Raw genomic sequence first — 20,375 nt, forward strand, 5'->3', positions numbered from 1 at the left:
GTTGATGAAACGTCTTTAGCATGTGTCTACAATATTGACTCTATATTTCAATAGCAACCATATCTCAAACTCATATATTTCTAACTATAACAGCCCTATTCTGAAAAAACCTCACAATTTATTTCTGAAGTTTGTTTGTGAGCTTATTCTTGCTCAAACCTCACAAGAAAAAAGCACAGTAAACTCAGCACCATGAGGTGAAAAGCAATTTGCTGTGAACCAGGTGTTTTACAACAACAAATAAGCCAAAATAAAGAAATGGGTAGCCAATAAAAGTAATTTTGCAAATCTATTAAATTTGCTGCATATGTATAATTTAATTTGTTTTTAAAATTTCAAAATGTGAAAAACCAACTTAGCAGCAAGTGCATCATTACAACAAATTATTTAAACATAAATATCTTTTTATTCGCATGCACTAATATTTACAAATAAAATCGTGTCTTGTCTTATTTCTATATAAATATGTATGTGTCTTTTTATTCATACTCAGAAAGAAGTAAAATGTAGAAAAACTGTACGTTACATATTTATAGTAATACTTATATTTGTAATAGATAACGCAATTGGAACAAACACAATCGTTTGTGCATTGCGAGGTTTACTTTCAGACATCACAAATTTGAAAGGTAATTGTGAGCATTTAAGCAGCATAGGGAAAGCCTCGCAAATCACAAAACCCTCTCAATAGTGATGGTGATGGTTTTTGAGAGGGCACGAGGACAGGGTAATTAATCTAACAAAATCATAATAAAATAGGGAGACGATAATTGGCGGTATTAAAATTTTCTCATTGCAAAATGTAGCAAATGCTTCAATAATGGCCATTTAGGAATAAGAATTATTTCACTCTTCTCATCATTTAGCATTTTTAAAACTATTCTCATTGTTACGTTGTGTTAAAAATTTTGGTATAATAAACTAATAGAGATAGCTTCTTAATTTTTTCCTTGTGCTTCGTTCTGATATGCGGCGAAAATGACATCATCCTCTATTTGGGTCATGACGGGTTAAAAATGTGTTAGATGAATGGTAGCACTGGAAATCTTTTGTGTTTATTGTGGGAGTTGCAATTAATAACAGCAATCTGCGTAAATATTCAATGCTGTTATATTTTTTTGCTAGGTTTTAACAAGCCAGAATAAATATTTGTTTTTTCTTCGGGTGCAGATAACATAAAACTTTACCATTTATGTTGAATGCAGACAGTATCAAGCAGAAAATTTCCACTTTGCAACAGTATCAGTGCCAGACAGTGTTTCGCATTTAGTCATCGTTCTTATTGTTTTGGTATTGTAGCAAAATCGGAACTTGTAATTAGTAACTTTTTGGTGATAATTGAAGAGGAAACTGGGGAACAAGCTCCCACCTTGCTTCAAGGATTTTAATTTAAATATCATAATTAACAAATAATCAATGGAAGATATAACTCCTCTTACAAAACTTCAACAGGTTTGATAATTGATTTAATCAAAATCTTCTTTAATTTGGATATGTGCCTTTTTATTTGTTAATTATAATTTATGAATTTTTTATTCCAGTTGTAGAACCATAATAAATCTGTGATTATTACTTCCACATCAGTTTCGGTTTCTTTAAAATCAGATGTAAGTTTTAAATACTATTTTCTTTGCTACATATTGATTTTGTCAAATTTGTTTATCGCATTACAATAAACACTTATTTGAGTTTTATTGTGTTATCTTTATCAATTACACCCTTATTTTTATTTAATATTTAAAATGTAATTAGGGCGTATAATTGTAGTTTATTATATTTGTTCCAATAACACTAAAAAATTTCACTATTTGTTAGTTAATTATACTTAAAATTATGTGCACTATAAACAAATGAACTGTCTGTACGCAGCATATTGTATACATTACGTAAACTATTATCTATAGCCTTGGTATTTGCTATCCAGTATCTATTTGCTGTTAGTTATCACTCTGTGATATATTTAGCTATTTAATCACTTAAATAAGATAATTAACGTCTCTGTCTTTTTTATATAAAGAATATTCCTTAACAATAATTGTTTTCTGAAAATTCACAAAATTCCAAAAAGATATATGCATTTACCAATATTTATATTTTTTTTTTTTTTCGTTTTTAATTTGTATTATTTTCCCGAGTTTGATTAAATTACAATATTTTTGTTCTCCTTTATCATCCCTCATATTTTCATAGCCAATAAATAAGAAGAAAATGACCGAACGTCAACCTCTTTTGCTTCAGTCGGAAAATACTGCGTCGGAAGGCAGATATCCACCCCGACCAGATGTTCGAAATTCTCCTGAAAATACATTAGTAAATGTTCAAAGTGAAGAAAGCATTGGTAGTTTACGGTTACTTAATTTTATTCTTTGTTATAACATTCTTATTTCAAATAGCAGGCTCAAATGAGAGTTTAGACAAGTCCACCTATAATCCTTCTTTGCATCGGACTTTGGAGCATCCCACCTCGAATTTTGACACGTTAGTGCATTTACTAAAGGGTAACATCGGCACAGGAATTTTAGCAATGCCAGATGCTTTTAAAAACGCTGGCCTTTATGTGGGACTATTTGGTACGCTAATAATGGGAGCGATTTGCACACACTGCATGCATATGCTGGTCAAATGTTCTCATGAGCTCTGTCGAAGACTTCAACAGCCATCACTCAGCTTTTCGGAAGTAGCGTTCTGTTCATTCGAGACAGGACCCAGTGGCTTAAGACGTTACTCGCACATTGCACGGTAGGGTTAAGTTTTCCAACGTATAACCAACAATTACTTTTAATATATGCATATAATATCAAAACATCTTTATTTTAGGCGTATGATAACGACCTTCCTATTCATCACCCAAATTGGATTCTGCTGTGTATACTTTGTTTTTGTGGCATTTAACATAAAAGAGGTGGTGGATCATTATTTTCCACACAATTATGTAAATGTTAAAGTTTACTTAACACTTATTTTGCTTCCAATGATACCTCTAAATCTTGTGCGCAATCTCAAATACCTAACACCAGTGTCATTAGCTGCAGCAGCACTTACCGTATTAGGTCTAGCATTCTCATTTTTTTATATACTACAAGATTTACCTGACACGGACACAGTAAAGCCTGTTGCATCTTGGGCTCAGCTACCATTGTATTTCGGCACAGCAATATATGCATTTGAGGGAATTGGTGTAATATTACCATTAGAAAATAATATGAAAAGACCTGAAGATTTTGGAGGCTCAACGGGCGTATTGAACACTGGAATGACTATCGTGGCATGTCTGTATACCACAGTTGGCTTCTTCGGTTATTTGAAGTATGGGGAGAGTGTGAAGGGCAGCATAACTTTAAATTTACCTCCCGATCAATTGTAAGTTATGAGCATTTAAAATTAATATTATTATATGCAACAAATTAAAAAAAATAATTAGCTAGTGTAAGGCAAAAGTAGGCTCAGCACAATTGCAATAACTTTAATATTAATTATACATGTTTATAAAAGCCCATTCTTTTTATAGCATTTCGCAGATGGTACGCATAGCTATGGCCGTAGCAATATTCTTATCATACACTCTGCAATTCTATGTACCTGTTAATATTGTTGAGCCCTTCGTTCGCAATCAATGCGAGGACCAACGCACAAAAGATTTAGCATCGACGGCTCTACGGATTGTATTAGTTATTTTTACATGTAAGTAATCGTATATACATTTTTTTGGTCCGAACTTATTCAAAAATCTTGCATATTATATTACGACATAATTTGATAGCTCCATTCCTGGAATAGTGAAATAGTTAAACAGTTGCTTTAGACTTATACTTAAAAAATCGAGACATTTCGGTTATGTGTTTGCGATGAAGGTGAATGAATAGAGCGTCAATATCAACAACTTGCATGATTTTTTTTTTTTGGAAATTTCGCGTTTAAGTGACACTGATAACATGTTCATTAAATTAAGTTAGCCAATAAAATAGTTATAAGTAATATTTAAACAAAAAAGCGGTTATTTCGAAGTATTTTTCATATTAATTTAAGTATTGGAGTATTTGTAATTTTATACTCCTTTGAACACCATAAACTGAAAATAAGAAGCTATTTAGAATATGTCCTAAAAGCCACTGCACAGATTTAGGGTGTCGATTGGTAAAAAAAAAATTGCACGATGAAGGAAAAACGTATAAATTCCATTCCATTCACATCCATTCGCCAAAAAACGGCCCTTACTCGGTAACCTAGACCCGTTGTTGTTTAAATTGATAAAGTAAAACGTAGACGAAGAAGCTTAAGACATGCCAGAACACTGCACTCCGGCCTGTAACGGACTCTTGAAGTCTCCGGTCCAAGCACGACCTCGTATGCAACTCTCTTCACGTTTCCTGGGCCTACAGGAATGCTAAATAGTTATTCTTATTTCGTTTTAAAACGATTGCGGAAATAGTGCGATTAAGTTTGCCATGAAGTTTGAAACATTTGGAAGGAAACGTCGGAGACCCTATAAAATGTATATTTACATACATAAATTATCAGCATTTTAAATACTTTTGATAGCTTCTTATTCCTTTGAGTTAAAGTTCTTCACAATGTGTGTTATTGTCCCTGCGTATTTAAAAGCCATAAATAATTTATTTGTATGTATATATAATCTCGTAAAGTTACATGAACATCTAACAAAGTAATTTATATCAATATATTGTTGATCAATAGGAATAAATAGAATTATTTGGTAAGGGCAAAGCTGAATTTTATTAAAATTTATTGTTTATTTTTAGTTCTCCTGGCTGTTTGCATACCAAATTTGGGGCCAATAATTTCTTTAGTGGGAGCTGTCAGCAGTTCGGCGTTGGCGCTAATTGCTCCACCAATAATTGACATAATCACATTTTATCCTGTGGGTTTGGGCAAGTATAATTGGATATTATGGAAAGATATTGCAATTCTGCTCTTTGGCTTATGCGGCTTTTTCTTTGGCACTTATGCAAGCTTAGATCAAATTCTCAACCCTGGTATAAATTAGTTACTTATTTAAAAGACGAAACATGTATAAATTTAAATGTATCTTATCGAAAGCCGATAAAGTATAACCTACCGAGAATTGTAAGTAAAAAGTAACTCTTTACAAAAATAAGTAGTGTAAACAAAATTATAACAAACATATATGCTATGAATTATCTTAATTTTGAGCTGTGAAGTGCTATTTTTATTAAAATAAATTATTATATTGTTGTCCAGATGCATAATTTAGTGGATTTAATCTCTTTAAAAGCACAAAAAAACAATAATTTCTATTTATTAACCATGTTTTAATTAACAATGTAAGCTAAATTCTTTATTTATAACAAAAAGAAGCAATTAAGCTTATATTAGTTGCATAAATACAACTTCTGCACGTGCATGAGTTATTTAGAAGTTTTAACTTCCACAAATCAGTAAATGAAGTATATATAATATTCCAAACGCTATCCTTACTTCAGATTTGATGGAATCTGTATAAAATGTACAATGTGCAATAGCAAATTTAAAACCACAAAACAAAAAAGAATTTATATAAACAAGTAATAAAAGTACAAGCGCCAAATGCATGTGGATAATATGACATCTTACAAACCAAAGCATTAAATGTTGTAATATAAGTAGAAAATATAAGACATTACAAGAGTCACCCTGAATTCTCATTGTGTTTTAAGAATAGGATATTGTATTAACCCTGCCTACTCGATTTGATTTAAATATTGATTTCCATATTCAATGGTAACATTCCGTTCAATGTCAATATATAATTTATTGCTCAAATTCATTCATGAATATTGAGTAAGAGGCTATAGAAAGACACATTTTTGAAGTTCAGCCACTTGGAAAGAGGTACTAACAATATTAAATATGATAAATGCCAGTAAGTCAGATATCGACGAGAAAACTTATTTTGTAACAATATTGATATAAAAAATCCATACACGCAGGTGTTTTCTATCTGTATGTATTTTAATGTAAATTATATTCTCATTAGATTTTCCAATCAATACTCAATTTTATCTCTGTACTCTATTTATAAATATTTATTATTCGATTTTATTCGCATTTTTATAAAATTTTAATTCATATACTACGTGTAGAGAATTATTTTTCTAATTTATGATGTCAATCAAATAGAAATCGCATCTTGCCAAATAACGTTGACACTGATAATAGAGTTCTGGCAGGTTGTGTTACCTTGGACCATATATTCTTTTACAAAAAAAAATTTAATAAATAATGTCAAAAAACTTTTTTGTTTTTCTAATGAATTTCCAGTTTACATTTTGACGATTTTGTGTAATCTACAATCAATACTCAGTTAACACTCAAAAAACACATTTTCATTGGTTGAAATTCATAATTCAATTATATAAATCAAAACGCTTTTTCAATGATTGAAATTTTTGAATCATAAAAACAACACAATACCAAAGAAAACGGCTAATTTTCACATTATGGATCAAATTAATTTTCACGAATTGTTGTTTTTGGGCTATCAACACAATTTTACACATATTTGTCTTTGTTTTTGAGTGATAACTGAATCCGAATAATCATCTTCAAAATGTAAACAGAACATTGATGAAAAAGCAAATGATTTTGACATTAGGGAGACAAACACTTCTTTTGTAAGAGAAAGCATGCATGCATCGACACAACCTGTTTTTAATTAAATCAAGGTTGAAATATTTGAAAAATGTTATTTTAAATTTTAAAGCAATACAAATTATCAAAAAAAAAAAGAAAATTGGGAATTATTACATTAAAATATGAAAGCAACTGAGGAAAAAAAAACGATTTAATGTATTTTATGATAGTAACGTTTAAGTAATAATTTGGTATTATTTTTCCTCATTGTGCGCTAAAAATATTTAACAAATTGATAAAAATTTACGTCTTATGTGGTTATATACATATAGAACACTGACAATAACAATTTCCAAAATATTATACAGACTGTATCAATGTAAGAAACGATAGTTTTAATAGCTAATGTATTCTCAGACAATAAATTATACCTAAATATTACATGTATTAAATGTATACGTATATATGTTATATAAAATGATATATGTTCCACAAAATATATTATTTCAAATAATAATTATTATATTAAATTATAATTTACCAGCTAATTGTCTTGTCTTGTAGAATTGAGTATAGAAGTTTTTGGGCTATGAATCTGAAAAAAAGTAGTAATATGATATTAAAAGAGCTATGATTACTACTAAATATCTCACACATTTGTATACATACTTCTTTTCCTTTTAATATACTAATTTCTGAAATATAACATACCTCATTGCTGGTGTTGGAACTGATGACATAAATAAGATAAAAATAGTGTTTCCAATGGTATCGTAATGAGCATAACACTTGTGGTAATCCAAGCACCAATATTGGTCCACTGGTTCAATACAACGCGAACGTATTTGATCTTCTGTATGCACACCACTAATATTTTTATTGTATTGAACGGTTTGATCGAAAATTTTTTTTAATAAATCTAAACGTAGAATGCCTCCTCCTATGGTCCTTTTTCCACCTGTAGCTTGGATGGAATTAGGTGCAAGTATACATTTTTTAATGCTCAGATTAGCTACAATTATTGCCAGAACACACTGATCGATCTCCAATTGTTCCGGTAAGCTGCGCGTTAGGCTTCGTTCCATGTTCTGCAATAAGCTTTCTGAGCAAAATGCGTCTTGGGCCATAGACCGCAATTCACGAAAACTAGGGGCAGCTCCGCATATAACACAAATAACACTACTTGGAGCCAATGGAATTGTTACGAATCTATATGCTAACTTTTAAAGGAAACAGATACCATTATGTAACAAATTAAGTACATTTTTTCCTACCGTTGCGTCCTTTTTCGGCAAATAAACAGGAATATCATTTTGTAAAGTACTTGAAGAATTCAATAAAAGCAGAAGTAATTCACGATCTATAACATCCAAATCCCACCAACCTTCTGTACCGACCGTAACATTATTCCCCACTACAAGGCAACAAAAGAGTGAACCGCAAAGACCACTAAAGTCGTTTAATCGCTGGCCCAATTGTTGGTTTTCAGTTGATAGTACACAATTCGTAAATCCCAATATGCGTGTTGTGCAAGCTTCAAGTGCAGCATCTACAACGGGCATATAATTTCTTGCTTCTTTTTTCATTCTCTCTAATAAAGTTAAATCCACAAGCTCATCAATATTAACAAAAAGTGATATTGATCCAAAAACAATTTCTGCTAATGTCTGCAATACTCCTTCTGTCATAGACCGTGCACAAACAATTAAAGTTACGGCATTGTGAAAATCTCTCCAAACATATGTCCAATCTTCGGAATGTGTTACCTCTAACGTTATGCCCAACGATTTAAAAAACATATGAAAACCATTTAATGAAGCCACAGTAGAAAAAGGTAGCTACAAAAGGAACACGGAATTAATCAGTTTTTACATACAAAGTTTTTAGAAAAATTAATAAGAAAAGATTTCGCTCACATTGTCACAATCTCCTTTTTTACGGGTAAAGACCGGTAGACCCCCATTTGTTGTTAAACAAAGTATATAAATCGACATAGTTTTAAAAAATAAAAGCCAATTAGAACTCAAAAAACATAAATACAAAGACAGTGTTGCCAGATTAACAAATCTAAAATCGGGTATAAAGGCTGTGTACCAAACGGTAACATTTTTGCTCTGTGTTGAATAAGGCTGTAAACAAATTTTACATTTTGCTTTGTCAAATGGAAAATAAAATTTTAGTACTAGAAATTCTCAAATGTAAATGCGAACATACCTTTTCTGACTTGTTATTTAAATTATTAAATTTATTCGAAAAATCGATTAGATTAAAAAAAAAATACATCTCTATGTTAATAATAATAATAATTAAAAGTAGCAGTAGAATACAAATAGAAATTGTATGTTATGTTATGTATTTTTTTAACATAGGCAAAAAAAATTATTCCCCATTCACGTACGGGTGAATTCCATCGTAGTGAGGTGAGTTCCCTGGTTGAAATTTTACAAATGTTCCCTGTCGAACCTGCACCTTCTCATTGTTTTATATTCTCTGGTTTAGTTCGCAGCAGAAATGAAGTTGGTTTTTTGCATTATGTAAATACATATTATTATTATTATTGAAATATAAGAATATTAAATTTATGGATTAAAAACCTTTTTCCTTGATTTTCTTCGCAGTCGTATTCTTTTTGATAGCTAATAGCAGTTAAGAAATAAAGCAATAATTAAGAGTAAATCCTCGTGTGAACTAAGTGTTATTATTTTTGATCATATCATAATAAAAACTTGCATTGCCTTTTCCTAACTATATATGTATATAACTGACTATAACCAGTTGTCCCAATGATATGTTGAGTATATAAAAGTCTTTATTTTAAATTTTTATTATAAATTTTATTCCACGGATTGCTAATTTATGCTATGTTATACCAATAAAACTATCGGTTTGTTGTTGATTTATTCTTGTTTTCTCCTCTTTGGCTCTTCTTCACGCATGGCTCTTGCACAGATTGCCAGTGTGGTAGAGTTTTTAATTCAAAACGAAACCGATTACCGCTTAATAATCTTAGCATAATTCTACAATGTTTTTTTTTCTCAAATTTATTCATAAAAAGTAGTTAGTTCAATGTTTAAATTTTAGTTACATTTACTTATAATATAGACTTTGCGTCTGGATTTCATTAGAGAAACAATTAATTAAGTTGTTCAGTGTAGTGACAAAATAGCGTGTTCGTCCATTTTAGTAATTTCAAATACAACTCTGGGACGCGTTATTCTTGGTATTATGTTAAAAGACGAATTTTACATCAAAGGAAACGACGAAAGTGAAGATTTTCTAAGTCTGAGGATTTGTGTGAGTTTCGTTTTGCGGTCATCAGCGTTTTTTAGTAGAAAAATCGCTAATATTTTGTTAAATTTTATAAATTGTGAGTGTGAAAGAGCGTAGTGAGTTCACTTAAGGATTTGAATGAAAGATTACGAGTGAAGTTTCGCCATTTATAAAAAAGATATATCGTCCATTAGTTTTCTTTTACTCTTTCGCATTTTTAATTAAATTCGAGGCGAGCACTATAACGACGGCTGCTGATACTTGGTAGGTAAGTGCGATACATAAAGCAAAGAAGAAGAAGAGTGTATGTGATGGATGTATTTGCGGGGCACGCACATTTTCCTGAAAACTTTAATATTACTGAAAAATGTACGAATGTTCTTTAAACGACTTAAAAGTATATAAAAAAGTACAAAAACATTTATATTAACCAATTTTAAGAGGCAAAACGCTTGCAAACAAAATCATATGGAAATGTAGAATGTCGCATGCGACGCAATTGCCTGAAAGGGTCACAGAATAATGGAGCATATAAAAATATATATATAATCACACATTTTGCTCAATGATTTATAAAATAAACCGTTTCAACGTTTTCATTTTAGTTGTTTTTAACTTTCAGATTCATCTGTGAAATAACATACAATACCTAAATATACAAACTCCCTGAACAAAAACTTGTCTTCAACAAAATTAATCCTAACATCAACGATAGACGCAGACGAGAGCGCTGCTTTTATTATAAGGCAATGGCGATGCTTTCGACGGAGGAAGCCAGCAAATTGTTGGACTTTTCTCAGAAGCTTGACATTAGCTTATTAGACAAGATTGTAGAATGCTTGTATACGTCGCAGGGAGAGCAGTTGCGCCTTGCACAAGATATTCTTACAACATTGCGTGAGCATCCAGATGCATGGACGCGAGTCGACAGCATATTAGAATTCTCTCAAAATCAGAGAACGAAATATTATGCACTGCAAATACTGGAAGAAGTAATTAAAACTCGTTGGAAAATTTTACCCCGCAACCAGTGTGAGGGAATCAAGAAATATGTTGTTGGACTTATTATTAAAACATCCTCAGATCCTGAAACAATGGAGGCAAATAAAGTTTACTTAAACAAGTTGAATTTAATATTGGTACAGATATTGAAACGTGAATGGCCTCGGAACTGGGAGACATTTATTAGTGACATTGTAGGGGCTTCGAAGACAAACGAAAGCCTTTGCAAGAATAATATGGTTATTTTAAAAAACCTTAGTGAAGAGGTTTTTGACTTTTCTGCTGGGCAAATAACTCAAATGAAGGCTAAACATCTAAAAGATACCATGTGCTCAGAATTTTCGCAAATATTTCAACTTTGTTCTTTTGTTTTGGAAAGTTCTATGAACGCACCTCTAATCCAAGTTACTTTAGAGACATTGCTCCGATTCCTGAGTTGGATTCCATTGGGTTATATATTTGAGACAGCATTAATTGAAACACTGATTTATAAATTTTTAAGTGTCCCAATGTTTCGGAATGTTACATTGCAGTGCCTCTCTGAGATTGCAGGCCTCTCTGTGCCCGATTATAACGAAAATTTTGCGAGGATGTTCAAGGATACGATGGTGCAATTAGATCAAATGATTGGACAAAATCCCAATATGAGTCATATTTACGCTAATGGCAGCAGCACTGAACAAGTTTTTGTTCAGAATTTGGCAATGTTCTTGTGCACATTCCTAAAAGAACATGGTAAACTTGTTGAGGACGTCAAATATATCGATTATTTAAATCAAGCTCTACTTTATTTGGTAATGATATCCGAAGTTGAGGATGTTGAGGTATTCAAAATTTGTATGGAGTACTGGAATAATCTGGTCGAGGATCTCTATAACAGCGAAACATTTGTGGGCGCTACAACGCATATTACTCAAACTGACGCAGTATCGTTAGCCAAACGTAATGTTTTTCCTCGACGTCGCTTTTACGGGAATATCTTATCTAAAGTTCGATATATTATGATTTCAAGGATGGCTAAACCTGAAGAAGTACTTGTTGTCGAAAATGAAAATGGCGAAGTTGTCCGAGAATTTATGAAAGATACAAATGCCATAAATTTATATAAGAATATGCGCGAAACCCTTGTATTTCTTACCCATTTGGATTATGCTGACACAGAACGCATAATGACATTAAAGCTAATGAATCAAGTTAATGGTACAGAGTTCTCATGGAAAAACCTTAACACTCTTTGCTGGGCTATAGGATCCATATCAGGTAAGCTTTCATTTAAAAATAATTTTTTATTATTATATTAAATTCCATATTTTTGGGATTAGGTTATTATGTAGGAATGTATTCGTTTGATATTTTTCTACCTTGAACAGGGTATGTTAAGATTTTTACGAAGTTTTTAAACCAAAATGAAAGTTCGGAGTGCCTATAAAGCATATATATATATATATTTAAATGATTAGCATGACGATCGGAGTTAATTTATCTAAACCATCTGTCTGTGCGCCGCTTTCATATATGCGTACTATTCCCTCAGTTTTGAAACTATGCAAACGTAATTTTTCCCTCCAAAAGCTGCTGATTTGTCGATTCGGATCACTATTACATATAGCTGTTATAAAAACTTTTCGATCAAAATCGCCTTGTATAGTCAACTTTTTTATCTCTGGCTTCATTTTTTTCAATAGAAGCAGTACGCTTTAATCTCATTTGGCTATATCCGGTTTCTACAAGGTTTAATCCGTTCTGAAACTTTTTCGTTGTCGTTTATCTTTTATTATCAATATTGTTATACCATTTTACAATTTAAATTTAATTTTCTTTTAATATTTTACCCAAAAAGTATTGAGTAGAAAAGAGTGTCCTTTCACTTAATTTTATTTGGTATATAACTTCAATCCTCTGTAAACTTATTTGTAGGTGCTTTCTGCGAAGAAGACGAAAAACGATTCCTCGTTACAGTTATTAAAGATTTACTTGGCTTGTGTGAACAAAAGAAGGGTAAAGATAATAAGGCTATCATCGCCTCGAATATTATGTATGTTGTTGGACAGTACCCACGTTTTTTGCGTGCTCATTGGAAATTTCTGAAAACTGTTGTGAATAAACTTTTCGAATTTATGCACGAAACGCACGATGGTGTGCAGGATATGGCTTGCGATACATTCATAAAAATTGCCATCAAATGTAGACGCTACTTTGTGACCATACAGCCTAATGAGGCATGTACCTTCATCGATGAAATATTAAGTACCATGAGCAGCATAATTTGTGATTTGCAGCCTCAACAGGCAAGTAGTGATTAAAAATGTGTGTGTAATCGTATTGTTTAACTAATTTAAATGCTTACCATTAGGTACATACGTTCTACGAAGCAGTGGGCTACATGATATCCGCACAGATTGATCAAGTACAGCAGGACGCCTTAATTGAGAAGTATATGTTCTTGCCAAACCAGGTTTGGGATGATATAATCTCACGTGCCTCCAAGAATGTTGACTTTCTCAAAAATATGACAGCTGTAAAGCAGCTGGGTAGCATTTTGAAGACGAATGTAGCCGCATGTAAGGCTTTAGGGCATGCCTATGTAATTCAGTTGGGACGCATATATTTGGATATGCTTAATGTCTATAAAATAACATCTGAGAACATAATTCAGGCGATTGAGGTAAACGGTGTCGTTGTAAATAATCAACCGCTTATAAAATCAATGAATGTTGTAAAAAAAGAGACTTTGAATTTAATTTCGGAGTGGGTATCGCGTTCTAATGACAATCAATTGGTTATGGATAACTTTATTCCGCCACTACTCGATGCGGTTTTGTTAGATTACCAGGTAAAAATCAGTAGTACATACACATATTTAAAAACATAAATACATACGTACATATTTATATGAAATAACAAATTTTATTTACAGCGTTGTAAAGTGCCGTCTGCCCGAGAACCAAAAGTGCTTAGCTCAATGGCCATAATTGTGCACAAACTCCGCAATCACATCACAAACGAAGTACCAAAAATATTTGATGCCGTCTTTGAGTGCACTCTAGATATGATTAATAAAAATTTCGAAGATTATCCACAACACCGCACCAGCTTTTACGAGTTGCTGCAAGCCGTCAATGCGCATTGCTTTAAAGCATTTCTCAATATTCCACCGGCACAATTTAGGCTTGTGTTCGATTCCGTTGTATGGGCTTTTAAGCACACAATGCGCAATGTTGCTGATATGGGTCTGAACATCTTATATAAGGTACTGTAAACTTGAAACAAGCACACATTAAGTAAAATTTGTAAAATACAATAATGTATGTTGTTATTTCTACAGATGTTACAAAATTTGGAACAACACCCACAGGCTGCGCAGAGTTTCTATCAAACGTATTTCACTGATATTTTAATGCAAATATTCTCCGTTGTCACTGATACTTCGCACACAGCAGGACTCGCCAATCATGCTACAATATTAGCATATATGTTCTCATTGGTGGAGAATAACAAAATTACTGTTAGCCTTGGCCCAATACCGGACAACACCATTTTCATACAAGAGTATGTGGCCTCTTTGCTGAAATCAGCTTTCAATCACTTAACTGATAACCAGATAAAGGTCTTTGTGACTGGTCTTTTCAATCTGGACGAAAATGTGCAAGCATTTAAAGAGCATTTGAGAGATTTCCTTATACAAATTAGGGTGAGTTAACACGAAACGAAAACAACAATTATCTCTTAAGCTTAAAGGCTGCAAATTAAAAAAAAGTTTTTTAGTTATAATTTATTTTATAATAAATATTTTATATGTATGTAATTTGTATGTAGAAATATAGAACTCAATTTGAGGTTTTGTAAATCTTATAACAAAATTTGTAGTGTATCGATTTAACCTGAATAATGTTAATTTAATTACAAACTAATGTATGTCTCTAATTTTAGGAAATAACTGGTGAGGACGATTCCGACTTATACTTAGAAGAGAGAGAGGCAGCACTTCGCGAGGAGCAGGCTAATAAGCGTCTGATGCAGCGTAATATACCTGGCATGTTGAATCCGCACGAATTGCCGGAAGATATGCAGGATGAGTAAAAATAACAAAACAATATCAACATTTGAAAGATGTTATGAGTGAAGAGCGAATGTTTTAATTTACGTGAAAAAGGAACAAGTGAAAATCCACACAAAAAATTATTATTCAAATGCATCTTTTTATAATTAATACCCGTATGAGAAAATTGAATAATTCTAAAGTTATGTTTGAAATGAATATTTGTCGTCGAAGTATGAATGTTTAAGAAATCCAACATCATAAATCTATATAAATATTATTAGACTATTTAATATAATCAACAAAGCGAATGATTGCGTTTCTTTATTAAATTTAGAAATAGTTTGTATATTAAAGAAAACAAAACATCAAAAACACACACACACTGAATGAGAAACAAATGCAAACTACATTAAAGAAAAAGAGCAAAATGCGTTAATTGTTATATAAATCACAAATGATTGTAAGCGTATGTGAGTGAAAATGAATTATACCAACAAATATATTATGCATATACAGACAAAATGGTCTTGAAATATGTGTTTGGTAAAAGAAAAATATATATACTAAATATAAAATCAAACTTAACGAAATATTGTGAAAATTATGCGTTATGAAACATATTCATTTGCAAAGAGCGTGATGAGATGACATAAATACAATAGTAAAAAAATACGATTGCTACTATTTTACCATTTGAACTAAGCAATTATACATAGAACGGAATAAACCTTTGAAATTAATTTCACAACTAAAACTCAATGTTCTTATCATTACTTGTTTTCTTAATGTCTAATTTATTATAAAAGATTTCTCATATACATATATCTTTTTTTGCTTTTTATGTGCGAATCGCGCGAGTTCAATACTTGCTTGGAATATAAATAAAAAACGGTGCAAACCAGCGAAAGACGACAAAAAGCGGAAAATTTTTATTTCAACGTTTTAGTCGGATTTCCGATTGTGATAGGTAAAGTATTTATTAAACAAACGTTGCTTTCAAATTCCCTTGTTATTGCTGGCGAATTTACAGTTTTTAGCTGCATACAAATATTTCACTAACAAAATTTTTCGAAAATTAGATTTGGCAGCCAAGTTTGAAGTCTCTGATTTTTGGTTGGGAATGAATTGTCATCGTCCATGTCTCTGCACCATATAGCAGGATGGGAAGAATGAGTGACTTATAGAGTTTGGTTTTTGTTTGTCGAGAGAGAACTTTACTTCTCTATTGCTTACTCAGTCCGAAGTAGCACCTGTTGGCAAGAGTTATTCTGGATTTCCAAGCTGACATTGTTGGTGGTGTTTATACTGGATTCAAGATAGACTAAATTATCTACGACTTCAAAGTTAATGACGTGTCAACAGTGACGTAAGAGCGAAGTCCCGAGTGCGGCGACTGTTTGATGACAGGAGATATTTCGAGTCGTCGCACTCGGGACTTCGATTGGAGAATCGGGTTCACCTTTTCCTGGCGTGGCGTTATACTTTCACTGCTATTCAGCAAGCTGGAGAAGTGTTCCCTCCATAATTTAAGTATTCTTTGGGTATCGGCCACTAGACCACCTTTGGGGGTTCTACCAGAGTATGCTCCGCTCTTGAAACCTAAAAGTCGCCGTATTTTTTAGTAGAATTTTCGAGCATTACCCCTGTCGGCCAGCTTGCCAAGCTCTTCATACTCACGCATTTCGGCCTCTTTCTTTTTCTGTCTGCAAATGCGTCTCGCTTCCCTCTTCAACTCTCGGTATCTATCCCATCCCGCACGTGTTGTGGTCGATCGTAACGTTGCGAGGTAGGCAGTCTGTTTTCTCTTCATTGCGACCCAGCACTTCTGGTCGTGCCAGCTGTTCTTTTGCATTTTCCGAAAACAAATGGTTTCGGTTGCTGTACGTAAGGAGTTTGAAATGCCGTCCCACAGTTCCCTTTTACCGAGTTGTTGACGAGTGCTCTCAGGGAGCAAGAATGCAAGTCGAGTAGAAAATCGTTCAGCTGTCTGCTGTGATTGCAGCTTCTCGACGTCGAAGCTTCCTTGGCGGATACGAATCTTGGCTGCAACAAGATAGTGGTTCGAGCTTAGATTAGAGTGAATTAGAGTATACTACTTTACAGTATACTACTATACTGTAACTGCCAGAATACCAAAATGAGACTCCTGACTAACAGAATCACTAAATTACTATAGTCACTATTAGAGACATGAGACAATCGTCTCACGCAGAATACCGATATAAGTTTGCCACGAAGTCTGTAACACCCAGAAGGAAGCGTCGGAGACCCTATAAAGTATATATTTAAATGATCAGTATGTTGAGCTGAGTCGATTTAGCCATGTCCGTCTGTCCGTCCGTCTGTCTGTATATATACGAACTAGTCCCTCAGTTTTTAAGATATCGTTTTGAAATTTTGCAAACATCATTTTCTCTTCAAGCTAAAAAGGGACTTATCAAGGCGTGTCTGGGCGTGAAAGTATTTTGATAACGCCCACCCACGAACTCGTTCCCTCTTTTTTGCCAGGAAAAACTTGTACCAAATACAAAGCACAAAAGCTTCCTTTATCAAAGCTAACATCTTGCACTTTTTTAACAAATTTAACGGTACATTTCCCCGTCCAAAAGCGGTTTTTTCTCTCTCACTTAGATACAGAATTTTTAGACTTTTGCAACCAGTTGCTACAGGGTATTATAGCTTTGTTCACCTAAAATACGTATCACCTAAAAGGATGACGCAACGAGTTGAATTCCGAGCGACTGTACGTCCGTTATAACGATAGCTTGAGTAAAAATTGAGATATCTTATTGAAAGTGGGTACACATGTTCCTTGGTAACAGTTCGAGATAGACGTAATCGGACCACTGCCACGTCCATAAAACGCCATTAATCGAAAACATATAAAGGGTAATAATTAAGCTGAAAATTTTACACAGAATTCAGAGTTGGCACAACGAATCACATTAAAGAGGGGCACCATATCATCTAAATTTACACAGGATCAATTCTTTCAACCCTTCTTACGACAGTGTGAAAATATCTGATGATAACTCCGTCCATTCCCCATATAACGGTTTTGTTACAAACTACTAAAAGTGATAAATGGAAGCCGGTGTCAAAAATTTGGGCGATGGACTTGGTACCACCCACTTTTAGGAGAAGTCACATATCTCGAGACACTCTCTACATAGGCTGCTATATATATTTTTGGACTAGGCAACACTAAGTGTTTTTTTCACAACTTCCGCCGTGGATTATCACGACGAGAGTTCATCGATGAACTAAAATCTTTGTATGGCTATGAAGCACCATCCTATAGCACTGTGAAAAACTGTTACAACGAATTCAATCGTGGCCGACGCTCGCTCAAAGACGAATTCCGTGAAGGTCATCCAAAAACAGCCGTTGTGCCAGAAAACATCGATGCCGTACGTGAACTGATAATGCAAGACCGTCATGTAACATACCTTCAGATAGAGGCATGCCTATGCATTTCTCCCACCAGCATACATTCGATATTGCATGAACACCTGGCCGTAAAAAAGGTTTGTTCTCGTTCGATCCCGGCCAATTTGACAATCGCTCAAAAAAAGGCTCGTGTGGATTGGTGTAAAGAAATGCTGAAAAAATACGATCGCGGTGCTTCAAAAGACGTTTATAAGATCGTCACAGGTGACGAATCATGGATCTATGCGTATGAGCTCGAAACAAAACAGCAATCGACCGTGTGGGTCTTCCAAGACGAGCCAAATCCAACGAAAAAAAAAAAAAAACATTTTCGTTGATAAATATTCCTATTTTCATTATTAGGCCAGAAATATATATAGCAGCCCTCGTACCAATTGCAGCCATAATCGGTATATACAATTCTTCAAAACTTTATATGTTACAGTGTGAAAATGGTGGAAACGCCTACTTTCCATATAACACAATTTTAAATTCCATCTGATTCTTTCATATTTTAGTATGTAAAAAAAGAACCAATTAAAATAACAGGATTAAACTTTGAAGTATACCAAAAATTGTTTAAATCGAGCCAAAACTGTTCAAGCCCTTAGTTATTGAATATGTGGACCCAGTGCCTATAGTTGACTTTTTTCCTAAAATATCGGTAAAATTCGAAGAGAATCATTTCCTCAGAATTGTACGAGGTGTGTTATTTATTTATTCATGAATATCTATTTTGTCCCCTTCAAAGTAATCCCTATGAGATATTATACACTTGTGCCAACGGTTTTTCCAATCTTCGAAGCACTTCAAAAAAAATCATTTTTTTTTTATCTTCTTCTTCTTGGCAAAAGCCAATTTTTGTTCTTCCACAAGTCCGGGCGTTTCTGGCGGATTGCTTCGCGCAAATTGCGCATAACTTGCAGGTAATATTCCTTATTGACCGTCTTCCTGTGGCAAGACTCATGATGCACCACGTCCCTGCAATCGAAGAAAACTGTCAACAAACTGTCGCGATATTTTTTGAACACACGTCCGCTTCATCGTCATCGATTGGGGAATCGGATTCGTCTTCTCCTGGTGGTTTGCTTTCACTGCCATCCAGCAGGCTGGAGAAGTGTTAACTCCATAATTTTAGTGTGCTCTGGGCATCAGTTACCAGATCACTTGTGGGGTTCTACAAGAGTATGCTCCGGTCTTGAAAACTTCTGTTAGTCATTGCATTTTTTTGCTCTTTTTCTGTCAGCAAATGCGTTTCGCTTCCCTTTTTAACACTCGATATCAATGGTGGGATGGGCACGGGTTGTAGTCGATTGTAACGTTGCGATGTCCAACGCAGGATAATTCTTGCGAACAGGTGCTACTTCGGACTGAGTAGGCAATTGAGAAGCAAAGTCCTCTCTCGACGAACAAAAACAAACCTCTATAAGTCACTCATAATTCCCGTCCTGCTATATAGTGCAGAGGCTTGGACGATGACAACAACTGATGAGTCGACGTTTCGAGTTTTCGAGAGAAAAGTTCTGCGAAAGATTTATGGCGCCCTTTGCGCGTTGGCCACGGCGAATATCGCATTCGATGGAACGATGAACTGAATGAGATATATGACGATATTGACATAGTTCAGCGAATTAAAAGACAGCGGCTATGCTGGCTAGATCATGTTGTCCAGCTCTGAAAGTATTCGACACAGTACCTGCCGGGGGAAGCAGAGGAAGAGGAAGACCTCCACTCAGTTGGAAGAATCAAGTGTAGAAGGTCCTGGCTACGCTTAGAATATCCAATTGGCGTCACGTAGCGAAAAGAAGAAACGACTGGCGCGCTGTTGTAAACTCGGCTATAATCGCGTAAGCGGTGTCTACGCCAATTAAGAAGAGAAGAAGAAGTATACTTCATGTCAAACGTGTCAGTCAACGTGCGAGTTATTTTCAAATAAATACTTGAGTAATGCCAAAAGTTATTGAAATCTATCCGGAACCTCCCATATCCCCAATATACCCGACTTTTCAAATAACTTTAATCCATTTTTGTATGTCAATAT

General features: G+C 33.7%; 3 protein-coding genes across 11 annotated transcripts; 2 read left to right on the forward strand and 1 right to left on the reverse strand.

Annotated features, from left to right (window-relative positions):
• Window positions 1-1,027: 1,027 nt before the first annotated feature.
• On the forward strand, window positions 1,028-5,118 carry LOC105225644 (proton-coupled amino acid transporter-like protein pathetic). 3 transcript variants are annotated; one of them, XM_011204202.4, is made up of 7 exons: window positions 1,029-1,452; window positions 1,542-1,607; window positions 2,191-2,338; window positions 2,394-2,739; window positions 2,818-3,360; window positions 3,509-3,681; window positions 4,761-5,118. In XM_011204202.4, the coding sequence occupies exons 3-7, from the start codon at window positions 2,209-2,211 to the stop codon at window positions 5,003-5,005; spliced, it is 1,437 nt and encodes a 478-aa protein (XP_011202504.1). In that variant the 5' UTR covers window positions 1,029-1,452; window positions 1,542-1,607; window positions 2,191-2,208; the 3' UTR covers window positions 5,006-5,118. The 3 variants fall into 3 exon arrangements, with proteins under 3 accessions (XP_029405812.1, XP_011202504.1, XP_029405811.1); XM_029549952.2 differs by lacking the exon at window positions 1,542-1,607 and having other exon boundaries at window positions 1,028-1,452; window positions 2,397-2,739; XM_029549951.2 differs by lacking the exon at window positions 1,542-1,607.
• LOC105225643 (protein fuzzy homolog) lies at window positions 3,702-8,667 on the reverse strand. Of its 4 annotated transcripts, none has more exons than XM_029549953.2 (5): window positions 8,508-8,667; window positions 7,866-8,429; window positions 7,303-7,811; window positions 7,133-7,186; window positions 3,702-3,768 (listed from the first exon to the last, which is right to left on the reverse strand). In XM_029549953.2, exons 1-5 carry the CDS (start codon window positions 8,583-8,585, stop codon window positions 3,717-3,719), a joined length of 1,257 nt encoding a protein of 418 aa, XP_029405813.1. In that variant the 5' UTR covers window positions 8,586-8,667; the 3' UTR covers window positions 3,702-3,716. The 4 variants fall into 4 exon arrangements, with proteins under 4 accessions (XP_029405813.1, XP_049317849.1, XP_011202503.1 ...); XM_049461892.1 differs by lacking the exon at window positions 3,702-3,768 and adding an exon at window positions 4,420-4,483; XM_011204201.4 differs by lacking the exon at window positions 3,702-3,768 and adding an exon at window positions 4,616-5,245.
• Window positions 8,668-9,846: 1,179 nt separating this feature from the next.
• On the forward strand, window positions 9,847-15,659 carry LOC105225645 (exportin-1). 4 transcript variants are annotated; one of them, XM_029549950.2, is made up of 7 exons: window positions 9,847-10,129; window positions 10,467-12,123; window positions 12,781-13,151; window positions 13,217-13,696; window positions 13,781-14,113; window positions 14,189-14,554; window positions 14,794-15,659. In XM_029549950.2, exons 2-7 carry the CDS (start codon window positions 10,611-10,613, stop codon window positions 14,941-14,943), a joined length of 3,213 nt encoding a protein of 1,070 aa, XP_029405810.1. In that variant the 5' UTR covers window positions 9,847-10,129; window positions 10,467-10,610; the 3' UTR covers window positions 14,944-15,659. The 4 variants fall into 4 exon arrangements, with proteins under 4 accessions (XP_029405810.1, XP_011202506.1, XP_011202507.1 ...); XM_011204204.4 differs by having other exon boundaries at window positions 10,484-12,123; XM_011204205.4 differs by having other exon boundaries at window positions 9,847-10,125; window positions 10,484-12,123.
• Window positions 15,660-20,375: the final 4,716 nt, after the last annotated feature.

Source organism: Bactrocera dorsalis, chromosome 1, assembly GCF_023373825.1.
Source record: "Bactrocera dorsalis isolate Fly_Bdor chromosome 1, ASM2337382v1, whole genome shotgun sequence".
NCBI classification, from domain to species: domain Eukaryota; kingdom Metazoa; phylum Arthropoda; class Insecta; order Diptera; family Tephritidae; genus Bactrocera; species Bactrocera dorsalis.